Raw genomic sequence first — 18,994 nt, 5'->3', positions numbered from 1 at the left:
TTTCCGCACGCTTCCCAAAGAACGCCGGGCTTCCCTCGCAGATTGTATTCGCGGCGCACGCACCGACGAGGCTCCCCTCAAAACGCCACGTACGTGTGTCGACCCTCGGAAACGAAGAACTCACCCTGCTCTGCTTAGTGAGATTGGTGCCCATCGGCTGAGGATTCCGCGTCGTGGCGCCGACGGCGACGTTGCGATCGGGCACGCCGTCGGCCGCGGGACATCCCCCTGGTCCTGAGGGTGCAGAGGGGCCCACCCCTCTCGCGCCCGTTCCCCAACTCGGGTGCACTCGCGCGGCCACCCTGCTGCTGCTGCTGCTACCGCTGCTCGCCGGGCCCTCCACCGGTCCCTTTATTATAAGTCGCGGCGAGCCACCCCTGCACGACAGTTCACCGATACAACTACTACCACCACTACCACCGCCACCACCGTCACTACCACTATCACCAGCGACGACACCACCACCAACACCGCCGCCGCCACCGGCAACACCACTCTCGCTGCACGTACTACTACTGGAACTGCCGTTAGTGTTACGACTATTGCCGTCGCAGCTGCTCTCTCGACCGGCACGACTACCATCGACTATCGCACCACCCTCCCGCGTCTCTGCCACCCCCGCGTCTTCCACAGTCGACTCCGGCACCTCGGACGACAGCGCGAACCGTTTAACAATCTACCCCTTGGAGCGATGTTGTCGCAGCTGTTAGTAAATCGTCGCGCAGCTGCCTCTTAATTGTAACTCTGTAGCTCGTGGGACAAACAGAGTTTCACAATGACGCTCTGGCGATTAAAAATATTTCCGAGTAATTCTTTTCCTGTTTCCCCTAAGCTCGACCGTTGGTTTGCAACTAACTGACTCGCGAAGATCGTTCAGTTCCATCAAGTTTGCGACCGAGCGTCCAAGCTTGCTCGTTCAGCCAAGTTGCCTAGGCTCACGTTTACATCTAGGTCTCTCAAAGCAGTTCTTAGAAGATACGTACAAAAGATATATCACGAATTTTCGAGGTAGAGGATTCCGCGGGTATGCTCGTATCCCCGCAGGACTAAGGCAACGCTTCTCGTCGATCAAGCACTTCTTCGCACCAAGGACGACGTCAGAGAGGAGAGAGAGCGAAAGACGCTAGAACCACCCGTCACGCAGACACCGTCGAGCGTTCGGTCATCTCCGCGAGTCGAGGAACATGTCCCTGTCCCCAGGAGAGTCTGCCACCTTCGTCCTTCTCGTCCTCGTCAACTTCCGCTTCGCACTTCGCCGCCGGACATGTCATCCGCACGCTTGGCCTTCGTCATCCGAATCGCGCGTCGCCGACTCGCATTCTCGTGTTCGCCGCCGAGTATGCCGAGCGACAGCAAGCGATCCACGTCGTTATCGTCGTCGTCGTTGTCGTCGTCGTCTTCGAGAGGAGCACGAAGAGCCACGTCGCGCCGCGACGCTTTCCGACCGACTGACGAACCCGTCGTCGTCGTCGTCGTCGATTAACCGGCCGGCAGCGGTGGCGTCGGTGGCGGTGGTGGTAACCTTTCTTCCTCCCTTCATCCCCTTCGTCGGCTCTGACTCACTACTCCGACTGCAACCCTCGTGAGCGCGACCTCGCGCATGTGCACGATACACGTTCGCTTACACGAGGACTTCCGGTTGCACGTTTGCGCGCTGATTCGCGTCGTCGTCGTGCCGAGACGGACGTGTTTCGCTTGCGAAATTCTCGCGTAACGGATGACGCGGTGTAAGATGCGCGCGAAACAAGAGTCGAGAAATGAGATTTTTTTGCGAATTGCAAATTAAGGTTTTCAGAAAATAATTGCCAGACTCACGCGTGCGTGTATTTATCTTATAACTTGCATATTCGCTTTTTTTCCCAAGGCAAGCGCAAAGGTGGAACAAGAAAATTTTTATTGAAATATCTAGAGATTTGGTTAAATAGAGGTCTGAAAATAATTTTGTTGAACCATCAAAACAATTATGAGATGCTCAAGTATGACGCTGTAAAAAATTTGGACATTCTAGCAACAAGTTTGGGAGGCCTGTATAAGTATTTTAATGGCCTAAAAAAAGTATTTTCGGATCTATAAACTCTAAAAAATCTTTTAAAAAATATACGTTAAGATTATTAAAAATATTAGATCTTAACCAAGTTTTTGATCAAACATTAATCACGAAATTGTTTTATAGAAAAATTTTATATATAAAACCCTAAAGTGCAACAAATGTTAACGCACTCTAAAGCATACGCCTTAATAATTAAATATATTCAAAAATTCAATGTCATTGTGCTTTCATACAATTTTAAGTTTCATAAACCAGGCTTAAAGAAACCAAAGTGGCCAACGGGATCTCTAGCGAAGCGAAGCATTTGGCGTGCCCGAGTGGTATTAAAACACAATGGCCCATCAATGTTTTATAATATGAAAATTATGTACATTAATGAAAAGATTTATATACAATGTTTGTGTATGTAAAAATGCATTCACAGGAATGCAATTAATGCAACCTTGGTACGCTATCATGCGTAAGTTTTTGCCTCACTGTGGTCCCATCATTTTTAATTATTTTAATCATGCTTTATGAGACTTAAACTTGTATGAATATACACCATGACATAAAATTTCTATTGTATGTATTTTTTGATACATGCACTATTATGGCATATATATTTTTGATTAATCGGACAAAATTATTTTTGCAGACCTATCTTTAGCTAAATTTTTAGATATTTTAATAAAAAACCGTTCTTTCCAAGTAATATTAAATATATAATATAATATTAGTATATCAGCTTGAAAAATTTTTTTATTATATTAGTATTACAAAATATGTATATATATATTTTTAAATACATTTTTTATGTAATAGCTAATTTTTTTATGTAAACCTCGCTAATTTAAAATCGTAATATAGCGTTTCCATAACAGTCATTTTTGTCCAAACAAATCCGGCATTCGCATAACGTTCTCTTCCACTTCTTGCCTTTCATTTTTTCGCGGAAGTCTTCTCAATTATTCGGCTCGTCGAGACATCGTATTCGAAGCGATCGCTCAAAACGGAATGTCATGCAAATTCCGAGCTTCTACCAAATTGCCCCGACGGGCATCAACATTCAGACGACATACCGTAGGTCGACTGCGGGACGACCCTGTATCGATAATACCGCGAGAGAGCTCGCGGGGTGCGCCTTTCATCCCGCGCGCCTACGGTTAGTCGATGGCAGAGCTTTCCAATAAACGGGAGAGATCTTGGGCTTTGTGACTGCCAGAAGACAGATAAGGTATGCCGACGGTAGAAACGGGAGGGTCTCCTCGATAAGGACCTGCCTACATCCCCAGGATCTCTTCGTCCCGGTCGCGCATATTAAATTGTTCGCCTCACAATGTCGAACGCCATCGCCGCTCGTCCCCTTTTATCGACGACGACTTTTCGACGATATTGGCAACCTGTTAATACACTTTACCGAGTGATTCGCGGAAAGTCGAAACGAGAATGTCAAGTCACGATAGCGAGTCACGATCGTTATTAGCACGGACGTTTTATATCAATACCGGGGGAAATTGAACGATCAATGCTGCTCTGGTTTAAAAGCCTGGGAGGGTGGCGTTATTTAAACTGTGGAACTTTCGCTTTTCATTATCAAACAATGCTATAAACACAAAGAGATTTTTTTCTTGCAAAGAATTTTTTTTAATTCCGTGAATATAAATATTTTTTTAATATTTCCCAAAAATTAAATACGTTCGCATCGATATTTACTTAAATGCAACTAAAAAGTAAATAAATCCGGTGCGTATAATGGGAAAGTGCAGTTTCAACGTTACCATTATTATTTTTCTAGCAGAAATAATTATTTTTCGTAATGCTTCGTTTTTGCATGGAAACGGACAGAAAAGTCGTATAAAAGCGCAGAAAAATCGATAGCGCTATTCCGGTGACGACCAACCCTTTCGTCGTCGTGGGGCAATCGTCGTTTCCCTAATTAATTAAATCGCACCCCCGTGTGCTGTTCCATGCGAGCTACGGTTACGACCGGGGCCAAAGCAGGCATCGGTTTAAGTTTGGTTGGCTCAATAATTACGACGAGACCGGCAGCGTATAATTACAACACAACGGATATGTTAATGACCGCGCCAGCGTAATTATTTATCCAACCTTTGACACTTCAAATTTCATATTATTTCCATATTTTATGAAAATATACGGTTACGTGTACGGAAGAATAAAAATTATATATATTACAAAAAAAGAGGAAGAAGCTGTAAAGAATTTCTATTGAATTTTTCTATGAAAAGAAAATTTAAATTGAGCCTCGTAATGTCTGCAGAAATATTATTGGATCATAAAGATCGCGATCAGAGATTGCGAGGACGACACGAGCCAACAAGGAATTAACGCGATTTCAGCCAGCCTCCAATTACGACTACACGTAATCTCGTTTACCTCCATGCGCCCATCTAATGAATTCATAACTTCGATTGGGTTGTAATATCCCTTTACGACTAATCCGCTTTACGGCGTTTTAAAAGTGATTAGAGTCGCCGCATCTAAACGCGAGACAATGAGGGAAAGAGCATCTCTCGGAAAAGTTTTGCACGTCGCAAATTCAACATCTGAAAATTCCCATAAGCTGATTTCACGGGAAACACCGCGGCCGCCTCCACCTTCATTGCGAGTCGACCCCGCGCGGTGATTTATTCGCGGCGAGAATCCACCTTTGAGGATCGTACTTTCATTTTTAACGTAATGCGAAAAACATTCGACCGTCGTCGCGACGCTTTGGAAAAAAAAAGAAATTCATAGGGCGGCATTAAAGGATGCGAGGGCCCGGGATACATAAACATGAGGGATTATTGCTCTAATGTGCGCGGAAGTGGTGCGATACACAAAGGGGGTTTGCGTTAATACTGCCTGTAGTGATCGATGCATTTTTCTCGCTGAGTAAATCGCCTGTTGAAAAATAATTTTATCCCATACGTTTTTGCGCGTACAAACTCACAATCGGATTGTTTGATTCTGAAAATAATAATCGTTATGTATTTAGAGATAGCTGATATTTTTGTGAAAACTGCGCCGCGCATAGCTCTCTGTGCAATTTTAACGAACGACGGGGTAACAAAAGTTTTTCATTTCATTTCGCGTAATTATTTTACTTTAAAGTCTCAATTTATATTTTTTATAGATTAACCTTCACATTTTTTTTTTTTTTAGCAATGTATACTTTTACACGTTGCAATTTATTAGCTCAGCGTAATAAATCTCGAGTTTGACGATCAAGAAATATCTTCATCGAAATGGTAAAAATTAAAGTTAGAAAAGTTCAGCTCGTGCATTAGAAAATCAGAACCCCGTCCGTGTTTCTTCGCCTCAATTACCTTCTATGTTGGGTATGTATGTAGTTGCGTGTTTGGACTGCGCTATTTTCGTGATGCTCTCGAAAGGATGTCTATAGGGGTGGATTTCGCCATCCCCTGTTAACCGCCCCTTCCTTTTTAAGCACACACATACACACACACACACACACAACACCTACATACATATACGTTGCCCATGTCATCCTTGTATGTACATAGATAGCAGACTACATATGTATATACATGGTGTTCCGAAATTCTCTCCACCAAATTTATTTAAGAAAAATAATATGAACATTTAATTCTATCTTTACAATTAATGAAACAATCCAACAAATTTGAAGATTTATTCTTGTCAATAATTCTAACTTACTATTTAACGATGAGCCTTACTCGGTCACAGCTGTTAGTCTTGCTTATGTTATTTTATATATATATATATATATAAGCTGTTAGTCTTGCTTATGTTATTTTATATATATATATATTCATCAAACTGCAAAAATTTATTTCGCGTGCAGTTTCATGAATTTGAAAATATAAAATTAAACAAGAAATATCAGCACTAAAATTCAGCTATTATATAATTTAATAAATTTCATCTTTAATTTTATTAATTTTTCATATCTCATTTAAAATGTTCTCCTGTTACTGCAATTTATTTACTATTTATTGGGATTTCTGATGTTCATTATAAAGCGTTTTCATAAATGTCGAATTAAAGTTTCGCGCAAACAAAGGGTCCTTTTGTAGACCTAAGTTAAAAAAAAAAACGTTTCGTTGGACACACGTTCTTACTTAAATTTTAAACGAGTGTTTCATTTTCAGTCGTTTGCAAATGAAATTATACTCCGCCGAAACCTTGATATTCTAATGAAAGAGAAATCGAAGCACGAACAACGGTGATCGATCATTAATTAAGTCGATATAATTAATGCCGAGACACCCTGTAGACAGACGACGTACACGGATGTGTGCCTTCACGGCAATTAGCATGCATCCAACAGAGCTTAGGGATCGCCGGGGGTGTCCGAATAATCCTGCGTGATCTACGCGCGTTTCCGATACCCATATGCAGCGTGCTTATGGTACATCCTCTGCCGCAAACCCCCTAATACAGGCCCCCCTCTGTGTATGTACAAGCAGCGGGCACTCGCATTATAGCGCTCGCGGGAGAGAAAAGCGGATGGGCCTTTTGAATAATTTGCTCCTCCCGCGGGAAAACGGTGGGAATACTGGATACGAGTGCTTTTATTTGTTTCTCGGAAAAATCGACGATCCGTTTCGATCATAACTACCGTTTAATCACTACTTCGGACTGTCCGGACGAGGCTTTAACAAAAAGATCCATCATCGATTCGGTTTTTCTCATTGCGCGCCGATGAAAAATGTAAAATCCTAAATTGCTGCTAAATTAATTTTGTGAAATAACATTAATGAAAAATCTTGTCGTAATATACTGAACCGAGTAATTTACAATATTTGCCGACTTCAGTCCTCAACGATCTGCTCATAAACTCGAAACTTGCCAGAGATATTCCTGATTCACCTTAAAAATTTTTAATTATCTCCCAACGATTCGTTTACATTAAACTTAATCTCTGGAGAAGAGATTCCAGATTTACCTAAAGAAATGAATGCTCAAGCAATATCATCTCTGTTGGTCTGGCAAAGCCGCACCGAGGTTTACAAGCACTCGCAACGATACGCGGACTTTCGTGTCAAATATCACAAGCGCGTCGCGGTATGTATCTCGATGTCAAAGCGAGACGTCGTGCTTTCACGTCTCGCAACGGAACACGACGATGGTGTAAAGATACGGAGTCTGGCAGGAGAAGAACGACGGGGGTGGAAGAAGACGAAGGTAAGGTGGTAGGGCTGCATGGTGGAGGAGAAAGAGAGACGAAGGCTGAGTCTTGATTTAATATTCCGCATGAAGGACTCTTCGTCGAGAGCTTTTACACGCTCGACGCGAGCTTTTCAGCGTCTACCGGAATATGAACAAGAAACGGCACGTGATGATAACGCTGAAGAGCCTCGCGTTACGTTTCCCGCATTGTATTTAGGCGAATGCGAGATAAAAAAGGGACGGCTAGTTGACAAGCTTCAATATTTGATATTTACTTTCATTTATTAAAATAATTATTATCATTATTTAATCAGCTGAAAGAATTCTAGCAGCCGTTCGAAAGCTCTGCTAAACATTCGCTAGCAGCCATTCAAAAGCTCTGCTAAACTTTTACGCGCGAATTTCTCAAGCTTAACTTTTCTGTCAGATACAATCGAACCTTCCTTTCCACATTCGTTTTTTCTTCTCAAATAATAATGTTCACGTCACGTTCGCGTCGGCCCCAACAGGTAAAGCATAATCGCGATCCCAGTTCCGTTAAGATTTTATCGGTTCGGTCGACACCTGCTGTGGAAGAGTAATGGTCAATCGTGAATAACGGGATCCGTGTCCTTCACATTGGGTCAGTGAGGGCAGCGGCGAGCCCTTTCGTCCTTTGTCCCGTGGAACTCCCCTGACTAATTCGCCAGGCGGAAACGGCGCGCATTTTTGCGCGCGTGCGTTTTGCCATTAATTAAGGGGGACCGGGAGGCACGGAGTGCGCCCTCCGATAAAAACCTTTCCGCCATGCAACACAAGCCCCCGGGGAGGGTGACGACGATGTGGGCGACGGGATGCGATCCGGAGATAGCCGGAATATCGTGGGAGGTCGTGTGGTGCGCGATATCGCGCGGCTCGGCTGAAAATCTCGAGGTATATACGCGCATCATTATGACATCACAATCCGGACATTATCCGCGGTGGGAGGGGAGGGGAGGGACGGGATGGGCTGTTATCCTCCGGAATTCCGCGATTCGATGGCGTATCTCGATTGTCTCTAAATTATAATCAGCGCTACTTACACTCTACTCCCTTGGGTCGTAGCGATATGAACGTGGGAAGTGTGCAATGTGCATCTCGCAATTATGTTATTATCGTAGTTACTATAGTTCGGGTTAATCATGTGTCTCTGCGGAAGTAAAGATACAGTACATATTATGGAATATTAATTCTTCTTAACAAATCTATAAATGTATATTTTTTAAAAATTAAAAACTAATATATGATATTAATCCTAGTAAATATATTTAGAATTTAGATGGATTAATGTATTCTAGAGAATTAATGAAGAATTATACTACGTTTAAAATTATTCACTTATACAAGGGACAGTTTTAAACGTTTAAATACTTTTAAATATTTTTTTAATATTAAAAACTAATAAATAGTATTAATCCTAGTGAATATATTTAGAACTTAGATGGATTGATATATTCAAGAGAATTAATGAAGAATTATAATACGTTTAAAATTATTCATTTATAAAAGGGGCAGTTTTAAACACCTAAATGCTTTTAAATATTTCTCTCTCTCTCTCTCTCTCTTTGCTTCGACACATTTTATTTGAGTAATGCTGGTGACACTTTCATTAAATTCTAAAAAGTAAAAATGAATTTCACTGGAATAATACATGTATTAAATATAAAAGGAAAACGTGTCATCTAAATAATACGTAATTTTATTGAAATGCGAATGCAAGGCAAGCGAATATTACTTTCATCTTTCTAAAAGTAATAATTTAGGGGCTCTCGCAACTTTGTCCCCTTTATTACTCTTCCAAACAGCATACACGGCATCGGCGGGGACACGAAATTATCGTGCAAATAGTCATTTAATTATGCAAGATGGTCCATTGTCAAAACGACACGGCCACGGATCAGAGTGCAAAGTTGTGTAGCCGATCAGCCCCCCGTCTGACGTGAACCGCGATACATCGGACTAGCTTGCCCCAACTCGGTTCAGTCATTAGTCATTGCTTAGGTCTCTAGTTTCAGGCGATCAGAATGGGTTACTGGGATACGATTTACAGCCTCACGGGAGGTTTGTTTGCCGAACTACGACTCGAGTGCGTACGACTTGCCCGGATTAATGTCCCAGTCTCGTGAACCGCGAGGGACGACTCGAAACCGTCGGGTGTTTCTTTTCATTTGTCGCATCCATCAAACGCACACAATTGCTTCGTGGAATTACGTCCAAGATTACAGTTCCGACGATTTCGTTTGAAACGCAGGATACTTTTGTAGTCCCCAGGAAACATAAGTTCCCCTCTGATTTTAATGAGTTTTAATTATTCAAATATAAACAGAAATAAGAGATACATATTTTTTTAAGTGACTGAGTCACGTGTTAAAAGACTGAAAAACACTTTTTTGAATAAAATCGGTTTTTTAATCGAATATCTTTTAAACTATAAAAGATAGAAAAAAATGTTCTAAAATATTTTAAATAAAAGTTGAATGGTTTTAAGACTATTTTATAGCAGTAATTAGAAAAAAAATTTTTAATTTTTATTACTTGTTAAAAATTTCTTTTTAATTACTGTTATAAAGTGTGTACGCTTGAAATTTGTTCTATCTCTTGCAGTTTCAACGATATTGGAAAGAAAAAAACATCAATTTTTTTTCCCCCAAAAGGGCTGTTTCACCCCTTTGACGCGCGACTCAGCGCTTATAAAAAATTCGTGTCTCTTATTTTTTTGTCTACATTCTAACACATCCAAAGCTCATTAAAAAGCTCATTAAACACTTGGTTTCGTTCCTTGTTAGAGATCATTGTTGCTATAGAGACGAGATCGATCCAGAAGCGCGCTCGCTGTGATTTTCCTTGAGGATACTCAGCGACACTCTGTGTGGATCCCAGACTGACGATCTGCACGTGAAGTTCGGGCAAATTGCGTGCGCGCTCCACCGCGCCGATTCTGTAACGGACAAGCGCGTTATTCGTGCGTACGGACGGGGCCTCCGGTAATGAACGCATGACGATCCGCGGCTAATCGTCGCCCGGAGGAGTCGCCGAGACGTGAACCGCTCACGTATCGCCCGTTCGACCTTGCTCGCTGCGCATCGGCGTCCTTTGATCTGCCGGTAGCGCGACGGCCAATAACGATTCGCCCTTGCATGCCGCTACCGTGATTAATAGATCGTCGCTCGATTCGAGCGTAAGAACGGCTCGGACAGTGCAATACCGCGGTTACAAGTGAATGGGAAACGCGTAATATGAGAGAGATAGAATGGACTCGATTGTTGGATTGTTGACTTTATCATTACATCAATGCGGTTTATCGATTTTCATGGTCGATACACTTTTGCTGATAAAAATTAATGGATATAAAAAATTGTGTTGTACAATTAGGAGAGGATGTTCATTGCAAGGTAAAATTTACATGTAACGTAGAACATAAAAAATTCGCGAAGAGGGACCGAGCAAATCTTTCGCTAAAAAAAAATTTAGATTTTGTATTTAGAAATGATTAAATAATTCATGGACAATTCTCCGTTTAGTCCTTTCAGTCGATTCGGGGAGCGGATGAATCTTCACTATAATGCATGTTATTAGAATTTTGGGACCGCTGAATTCAAATTTGTTATTTTCTAAAATTCAAAATAGTAGATTCAATATGGCGGATTCAAAATATTCGAAAATACAATTTATTTGCATGAATGCGTTCAAATTTGGAATATAAGTTTTTGAGTGCACTGATTACAAAAAAAATATTAATAAAAAATTCATATTTTAATTATATTAGGATTCAAAAATAATTTTAATACAATGTTCTACCTTGTTGAATTCATCATTATTTGATCCGCCATTTTAAATATAAAATTTTAATAAAAAATTTGAAATTAACAACCAGAAAAACCTTTGCACATAAAACCTTTTAAATTATTACAAAATTGCAATTATTCGTAGAAACTTACACATTTTCAAATTTGTGTTATAAAGGGTTGAAAATTAAAACTACCAAAAAATCTGCAAAAATCGTATTTTGTTTTTTTCTTAGGGTATCTATTTTATTTGAAAAAATACACGTCTATTTAAAATAGTTCACGTGCAAATAAATTTAATATAAAAAATAGCATTTGTTGGGTGTTAATTCGTTTATAACAATAAAAGTTAACAATATTGATCAAGTAACCATTGGAGAATCAAAATTGAACTTTAGAATCTTTAGATAATCGAAAATAAGCAAAATATTGATAAATACTACATAATTTAATTTAAAAAAAGATACAAAAGGTGTATCTGTGGTATGCTGAAAGGGTTAAATTAATGATAATTTCCCATCTAATTTTAACGATAAAGCAACTTGCATCTATATTACATCATAAGTATCTTAATAAATTCATTTCCCATGCTTCAAGCGCTTAGCACAAACCGAGTTACCTGGGACCATTCATGGAGCAAGATCGCAAGTTCGGGACGGGGATAATTAATTTGCGTGTATCGCGGCAAGGCGAGATCGATAAATATGGAGATAGGCAACGTTAAACGTTTAAGCTGCGCCGATGAAAAATTTATGAGCACCCTTCGCGTTTTATAAAAGACGCGAGTCGTGCGGAATAAAATTCGCGCAGCTGGCGAGTTTCTCGCGGTATTCGAAAGTAGAATGGCGAGGGATGTCGGCGCCGCTATCTCTCCCTCCCCTACTCTCGATCCCCGTGTCGTCTCTCCACCGTTATGAGCTGACGACCGTGCTTCGTAACGAGGAATTATAGCTGGAACCGACACCGGAGTCTGTACAGTATCCAACGAGCATGAATTTCACCCGATTATCGGATACGCGTGGCCCATGCTAAATACCAGTTCGGACGCTGCAAGTGAAATAGTAGAAATCCATTAAAGGGCTCTGTACGGACACTGTTGGATATACCGGGTAGTGCGTTATTCCCCGATCCATCGACGCTACGATTTAATGGACGCATCAATTAAAGAACGCCGACTTATTATTGTTTAAATACACACATTCGTACATCAAAAATTGGTATATTTATATATATTTTGCGTTTAAATATTATTGAAACGTGTTTATAATTCTTCGACTTTAATTTTTTTTTTAATAAAACGGTGAAGTGTATTGTCGACGGTACTCATTTTCGTTCCCGTATATTAAGTTTATTAAGCATTTTCGAGATAATTAAAAGTTAATTAAGCACCAAACGCATTCTCTTCTCCACGGTGCGTAAAACTCCGCCGCGAGTTTCCGCGCGACTAAAATAATACGCCTGGGTTATTGTAAAAAGAACCGCGAGAGAGGAGGGATGATATCGGTTTCCTCCGTGCCGCAATTTATGAAACACAGTGTGTGCACAGTGGCAGAGCCTATATTCGCTCCGGTCCCCGCGCGATTCAACCCTTTCGCAAAATACCGCGGCCACTGTGTTTTTCCACCCTTCCGATCGTATTCTATCTCGCGGCCGCAACCGCGTGTCGTTCCGCGCGCAGGCATCCGCATACACAAATACGCACGCGTGCGTGTGCGCGTCGCCGCAATAAATATGCGTGAGCGATAGGAGATTAATCGCGCACCGTAAACAGAGATTACCTTCCAACGCGAATTAGCCTTAGCGAGTGATTCGGAAGGATAGCCCTGCGGGAACAATAAAACCGTACGCGACACAAAGCAGGGGATTTAAAAACAAAAATATAACTGTTTGCGTTTTTAAACGCCATTTCTTTCTCTCTCTCTCTCTCTCTCTCGAACAAAAAAATACACGCGTATATAGTCGCGAGCTAAAAGGTTGCAACACATTTTCTTTGATGGTAGATGGTTTGATGCTTAATTGGTTGGATCCACAGGTAAGAACCAATGACGTTCGCCGTTTGATGAGCAAGTCTACATTTCAAAAACAATCGAAGAAAATGTGTTGCAACCTTTTAGCTCACGACTATACATTCTCTAAAAATAAGAGAATCGCACGAAAAATTCTGTAAAAGTGTCACGCGTCGCAGAAACTTTTCTTTGCAAACAATAAACTAATCTTGGATTAAAAATGACTTTTTCGTTTTTAAATATTCAGCCACCGGAGCCAATTATATTTTTGCTTACTCCATAAACAATCTGGGTCTTTTTGAGCTTAGCTCAAATTCTTTTATTGTTCTAGGTTATCAAGAAATTTAAAAAAATTTCAATTACTCTCTAACATTGCTGCTACATTACCAAATAGTTGTTTAATTCAAATGTTGAAATTTTTTATTTAATAAAAATTGATATTCGAATGATGAAAAATTGTACCAAAAAAGATCTAGATTGCGCAATTCATGACAAGAGTGGATTCTCTCTGAAAGAAATTAAATCCTAACTAGAGGAATATTGTGAGTATTATTATTGATCTAGTGATCTATAACTTTACATAAAAAAGTATTTTCGAATCTTGAAATTATTTTACGTCTATTTTCAAGGCGCCGCGAATGACAGCCCACCGGAATAAAATTTCCCGTAGTCATCCCCCGGATCGAAGGGAGCCTCCGGATTACGACAGCCTCGTTCGCGATTGTTTTTCATGGTATTAATGATCGATGCCATCGAGCCGAACGTGCAGCCTCATGGCGATAACGTACCGCCAGGTTGTTTGCGACGCCGTGTCGCGACGCGACGCGACACGACGCGTCGCGTCGCGCCGTGGCGCCGTAAGATCCGGGAGGGTAGGATTTTCCTCATCCTCTCTTATGGCCCTTCGTGCACCCTTCGCCGCCGGCCCTCGCCTACCCTCTATCATTCATCCCTGACGCCTTCGAATTTACTTCGGCCGCCCCCGAGGGCTCTTTCTCTCTCTCTCTCTCTGTCTTCCTCTCTCGTCTCGGCGTATTGATGTATCGTCGCGCTCGGATTCGCATTACACCTCGGAAAACGCGGTGATCAATGTTCCGCGACCGTCTCGAAAGTGTGGCGGATGCACACGAAAGGTATAGTTCCTGGATCGTATCGGGTTTCAACTCGGGACGGATTATTGATTGCCGAGTTGGCTCCGTGATTTCGGAATGGAATCGTAACCGCGTAACACGATATTACTTTCCATTACGGAAATGTGCGTTAGTCAACCAATATGAAAAATAACGTAGGAGAGATATGTTAGAAATAAAAAGTGGACGTCCGGCAGAATCGACTCTGCAAAATAAAAAATAAGAATCAATGAAAATTCAATTTTCTTAATAAGTCTCTTAAAGTACGCAGCACGGTTTGTAATCAATTAAAACTTCAAATTTTTATAATATTACTAAAGTCGTGAAAAAATTTGTACATCTTTAATACCTACACAAAAACTTTATGTATGTCTCGTTTTAAAATTCAATAGATATTTAATTTGAAGAATTATCATTTATACGAGACTAATTCTTTAAAAATGCACTTTAACATTACTATATTATTAACTTTGAAAGGAAACAGTGATCAAATTTATATCGTCAAAAATTTCAAATTATCATTGTTTCTTTAAAACCTCTTTTTAAAAAATCTCGATTTTCATCATCAAAATAATTTTTTCGTGCAATGTGCATATCACTATTGGATTCCTCACACAAACTTAATGTATTTTTTATGACAACTTAATATATATTTTTTTAACATTTCATAACAAAATTAATTAACGATTGAAAATGCAAAAGCCAAATTGGCACTCTGTACACTGTACGGTTACAAAGATGAGGTGTATACTTCGAAAGTTATAAAAGTAGAGAGAATATTTACATTTTTGTAATTTATCGAAATGAAGAATCATCTTCCTTTAAGCTAGAATTTTCGTCTACTGTAATTTTTACTGAAACATCTCATCAAAGTAGTTCAACAAAATTTTACAAAGCTCTCCTTTCTGAAAATAGTTATTTTTCTTAATCATTAAGTTGCACTTCGTTATCTTTTATTAATCATTCGGTTATCCAATTGTGATACCAAATTGATTTCACTGCATCGCCGCATTAATAATGAAATTACTACCCAGTGCAATTATTGTCCCAACATGAACGTAATTCACAGGAGAAATTAAAATGTAAACAGTGCGAGACGCCGTGAAATCCGTATATGCGAGTACTCGATTAGAATGTAAATCGTGAAACAGGGAGGGAAAGAGAAAGAGAGGACTGCCCTTGCACGCGCTGCGTTTTGATAGCGTTATACCGTAAGGAGATCCTTTGTTGTCTCAACGGTTGTTGCGTGGCGCGAGGGTGCGGATCTCGTCGATGCGATGAATCGATGCTAACGGCGCGTGTGATACGAATCTGCATAACTAATCGTCGGCCTTTGCACCAGCGTTTTTCGAGCCCCGAGTAAAGTCGTTAGGTTCCCTTTGAGACGCAAATTCGAGACCGGGAACACAACTGGCGGCGCGCCGCAAAGACGCAGCAAGAGAGATGCTCCGAGCCGCCGTCGCCGCCGCCGCCACACATAGACGTCGTTTGCACTTTTGTCCGCGAGATACGGCGCAGCGGAAAGCAACCGCAAAACGCGAGAGCCGCAATCGCGCGAGTCACGGCAATTTTTAAGTGACAACGCTTCCGGCAGGACTTCTAGGTACGATGTCGCAAAATCTGTATGTATACATGTACTCGTATAGAAATGTTGGTAAGATTCTATTAACATAACATCCGATTAGTTGGCTTGAATATAAATTAGGGCCTTATACAGCATGTAACAGATTCGTAAGGTCTTATACGGAAAAAAAAAAGAAAATTGAAAGAATCGAATTTTCGTTGCTTTCTACTTTAAGTATTCAATATAGACTTCATTATGAAATGAGATTTAAATAAAAAGTTCTCATTATGTTCTACAAAGTAGACACAAAAAGGACTTATCGAATGCTTATTTTTTTACCCGTGATGGTCATTTATAAATTCTTTTCTGATTCTTATAAGTTAACTCAAATAAATATTTATGAAGTTAAAGCTTCTTTATTAAATCCCTTAAGAGTCTCATTAGACAAGAATAAGGAAAGCTTTTTTACGATATCCCTAATAAGTAATGATTAGAACCTCATTAGATTATAAAATAAGAAAATCTTTCTTACGGATACTGATCCGTAATAATACCCTAATAATGATCGAGACCTCATGTTACATAAGACCTTATAATAAATCCTTAATAAATTTCTACAGCGAAAAGCAAGGTTAAATGCTCCTTTTTTATTATATATAGAAACGTTAAAATATGCTGTTGTAAAAAAAAATACTACGAGTTACAATGCTCGACAATAGTGCATTATCAATTGCATTATCGAATTTTCTATGCCTCAAGAAAAATTTATCGCATTCTATAGAATATCTTAATTTTAATCAATTCAAAAAATTATATTCCTAGAGAATAATAAGATGAAATAGATTACTTAATGTTTCCTGTCTTTTATTCGCAAAGCAAATATTTATTTTTCGTTATTTTTTACTATTGTAGACTAACAAACATTTTGTGCTCAGTCGTTTTCATTTATAATTTCGATCGGCGAATATAATTATCTATTTTTTTTATTATCTACGCGACTGTCAGAAGCTACTGGCACAAATTACGACGGCAGTCACGAGGATCAAACACGTTTCTTGCAGCGACGGCACGAGGTTTTGCAGAGCGCTTAAACGGCACATTGAAAAAAAACCTCCGTAACGAGCTCTCTTTCTAATCCCGCGAAAGTCATCTCGATCGCGTACGTTTTCGAGCCGGATGTCGGCCGCAGCAATATTCCCACATGATAAAAACAGAGGCAATTTGCCAAAACGTCGGCTTGATGGCTGCTCGACAGACAGCCCACGACACGAGGGTTACGTTGCGCTCGGTACTTCGGAGGTTTAGGGTTTTGAGAGAAGGGCGGATAGGGCGAAGGAAGGTCGACGACGGCGCCGACAAGGAGGCGACGCGACGTAACGTTAACGTAGGGACGAAGGGACGAAGGAGAGAAACCGCCACACCCCTCCCTCCCCTTCCCTCCCCTTTAGAAACGGGAGGGTCCAGGACGCGGGAGGATATCTCGCAGGAGGAAAGTGGGATGTAAATTGCTCGCACGTACATTAGTCATCATCACTCGCAGCCCTTACCTCAACTTTGTTCGAGGAAAGTGCCGGCCGAGATCCTCATCCCTCTCTCCATAACCTTTTCCTCATCTGCCTCGTATGCCGTCATCGTCGACATCGTCTCCTCAACTTGCTTCTCCCTTCGGCCCTTCATCGATCGTCTCCCCTTCCTTCCCACCCTTTCTTTTATACTTGCACTTTCGTGATACTTTCGCCGACCGTATTCAACGCAATGGTTCTTCACGAGATTTCTTAGTACCCATTTTATATCTAACTACACAACTCTCGGTTTGCCTACTTTAAGCTATTGCACGCAAGTTCGAGGAACGTTTAAAGATATATGGGTCATGTTTCAAAACATTACCAAACATATAAAAATTTCATAGAATTCTAATATTAGTTTAAAAATTATTTATTTTTTTTGTTTATTCGTGATTCTTGTGTAAAATCCCGTTTTGCAATACTTGTTTACAAATTGGATGGGGAAGTAGCATTACCAATTAAATAAATTTTACATATACTAACAAAACTTTAATAAATATTTGTGCAAAAATTCATTTAGATTCACTTACTCGTTAAAAAATTATTTGTTTAAACCTACAGCAAAATGTAATATTATAATTTTCACTGTAAAAATCATTACAAATTAAATTTTTTATTGTTTCCTCTTTCCAGTTAATTTCAGAAGGATCGAAATCGAACATTCGCGGCCAAAATGTTGTCGATTAAGAAAGAAAAAAAAAAGAATAAACCTTTAGTTTTTAAATGTTGATAGCTTTTAGCGTATTTATTAGTCAAAACATCCTCGGCTTTCCGCAGACAGCGTTGTCTGCGAAGCGTTAATTTATGTAGATGATTTCTATAGACCACTAATTTTGTAAACTTCCAAACTACGTTTACTTTATCAATTATTTAACTTTATGAAATTTTTCTGGAAAGTCGCGAAACCGAATCTTGTCACGTTTACGGTATCGGCTTTTACGCGTATTATACACCACAGACATCTCTCTCGACAAACCGTAACGGCGTTAATTTATTCGGCGTCTACAATCTACGTTACGTGGCTTTTCTCCTCGGGAACGGAATTTCCCTTCTGTCTCGCCGTCATCCGCGCCTTGTGCGCCGGTGGGTAAACGACGCTTGTCTAACTTCTATAGAAATACATTTCACCGTGGAGGGAATTGCTAACAAGTTGCGCGCCGGGTTTCCGCTGAAGTTTCGTTTCGCCTCGATCGTCTTCGGAACACGCGGCGTTTTCCTCTGATCCGAGAAGAAGCCATATCGCTTCGGCTCCTCGGAATATTAATTTTTGAAGTTCGCGCAAGGTTTAGGGAAAAACGCTGAGTCAACAATCACGATGAACAGAAAAAAAATGACGTAAAAATAAAACGCTGCCGATTTTTTTTTATTTTTCACGATTTCTATCTCTAAACCTGTGTGTACGTTCTTGTAAAATATTTATTTCCGCTAAAAATACGCCCGCACAAAAGCAGCTGGTGAAAGAACAAAAATGTTGGCTATCGATATTGAAAAAAATATTTTCAACGTTCTGCGGTTTTATTTTATTCGATCGTCGAAAGATATTTAATATTTCCATCAGTATTTTTCATCCGCGCAGTGTAAATTAATTCTCAAATATAATTTTAAAGCCAAGCCAGATTCGAGAGGACGGGGCGGCGATTATTCGCCGGATCGCCGATTGATCGACGGGTGACTGACATTAATAATTTCCGCGAGTAAATGCGCGGTCGGGTTTTCAGGTGCAAACACAATGTTAAT

General features: G+C 40.3%; 1 protein-coding gene and 1 long non-coding RNA gene across 9 annotated transcripts in view; one reads left to right on the top strand and one right to left on the bottom strand.

Moving 5' to 3' along the window:
• LOC105204096 overlaps positions 1–18,994 on the bottom strand; it is a 272,220-nt gene that overhangs the window by 37,634 nt on the left and 215,592 nt on the right. The window contains exon 1 of one of the 7 annotated variants that reach the window (XM_026138612.2): positions 125–1,431. The exons of the other annotated variants lie outside the window; for them this stretch is intronic. Coding sequence (XP_025994397.2) covers positions 125–154 — 30 coding nt within the window. The 5' untranslated portion in view covers positions 155–1,431. Of the gene's footprint in view, positions 1–124; positions 1,432–18,994 lie in introns of those variants that run through there. 7 annotated transcript variants of the gene reach the window in all.
• LOC105204094 overlaps positions 1–18,994 on the top strand; it is a 135,064-nt gene that overhangs the window by 40,426 nt on the left and 75,644 nt on the right. The gene's annotated exons all lie outside the window — the stretch shown is intronic.

This window comes from Solenopsis invicta, chromosome 6 (assembly GCF_016802725.1).
Source record: "Solenopsis invicta isolate M01_SB chromosome 6, UNIL_Sinv_3.0, whole genome shotgun sequence".
Classification (NCBI taxonomy): Eukaryota; Metazoa; Arthropoda; class Insecta; order Hymenoptera; family Formicidae; genus Solenopsis; species Solenopsis invicta.
This window is presented reverse-complemented; position numbering and strand designations above follow the sequence as displayed.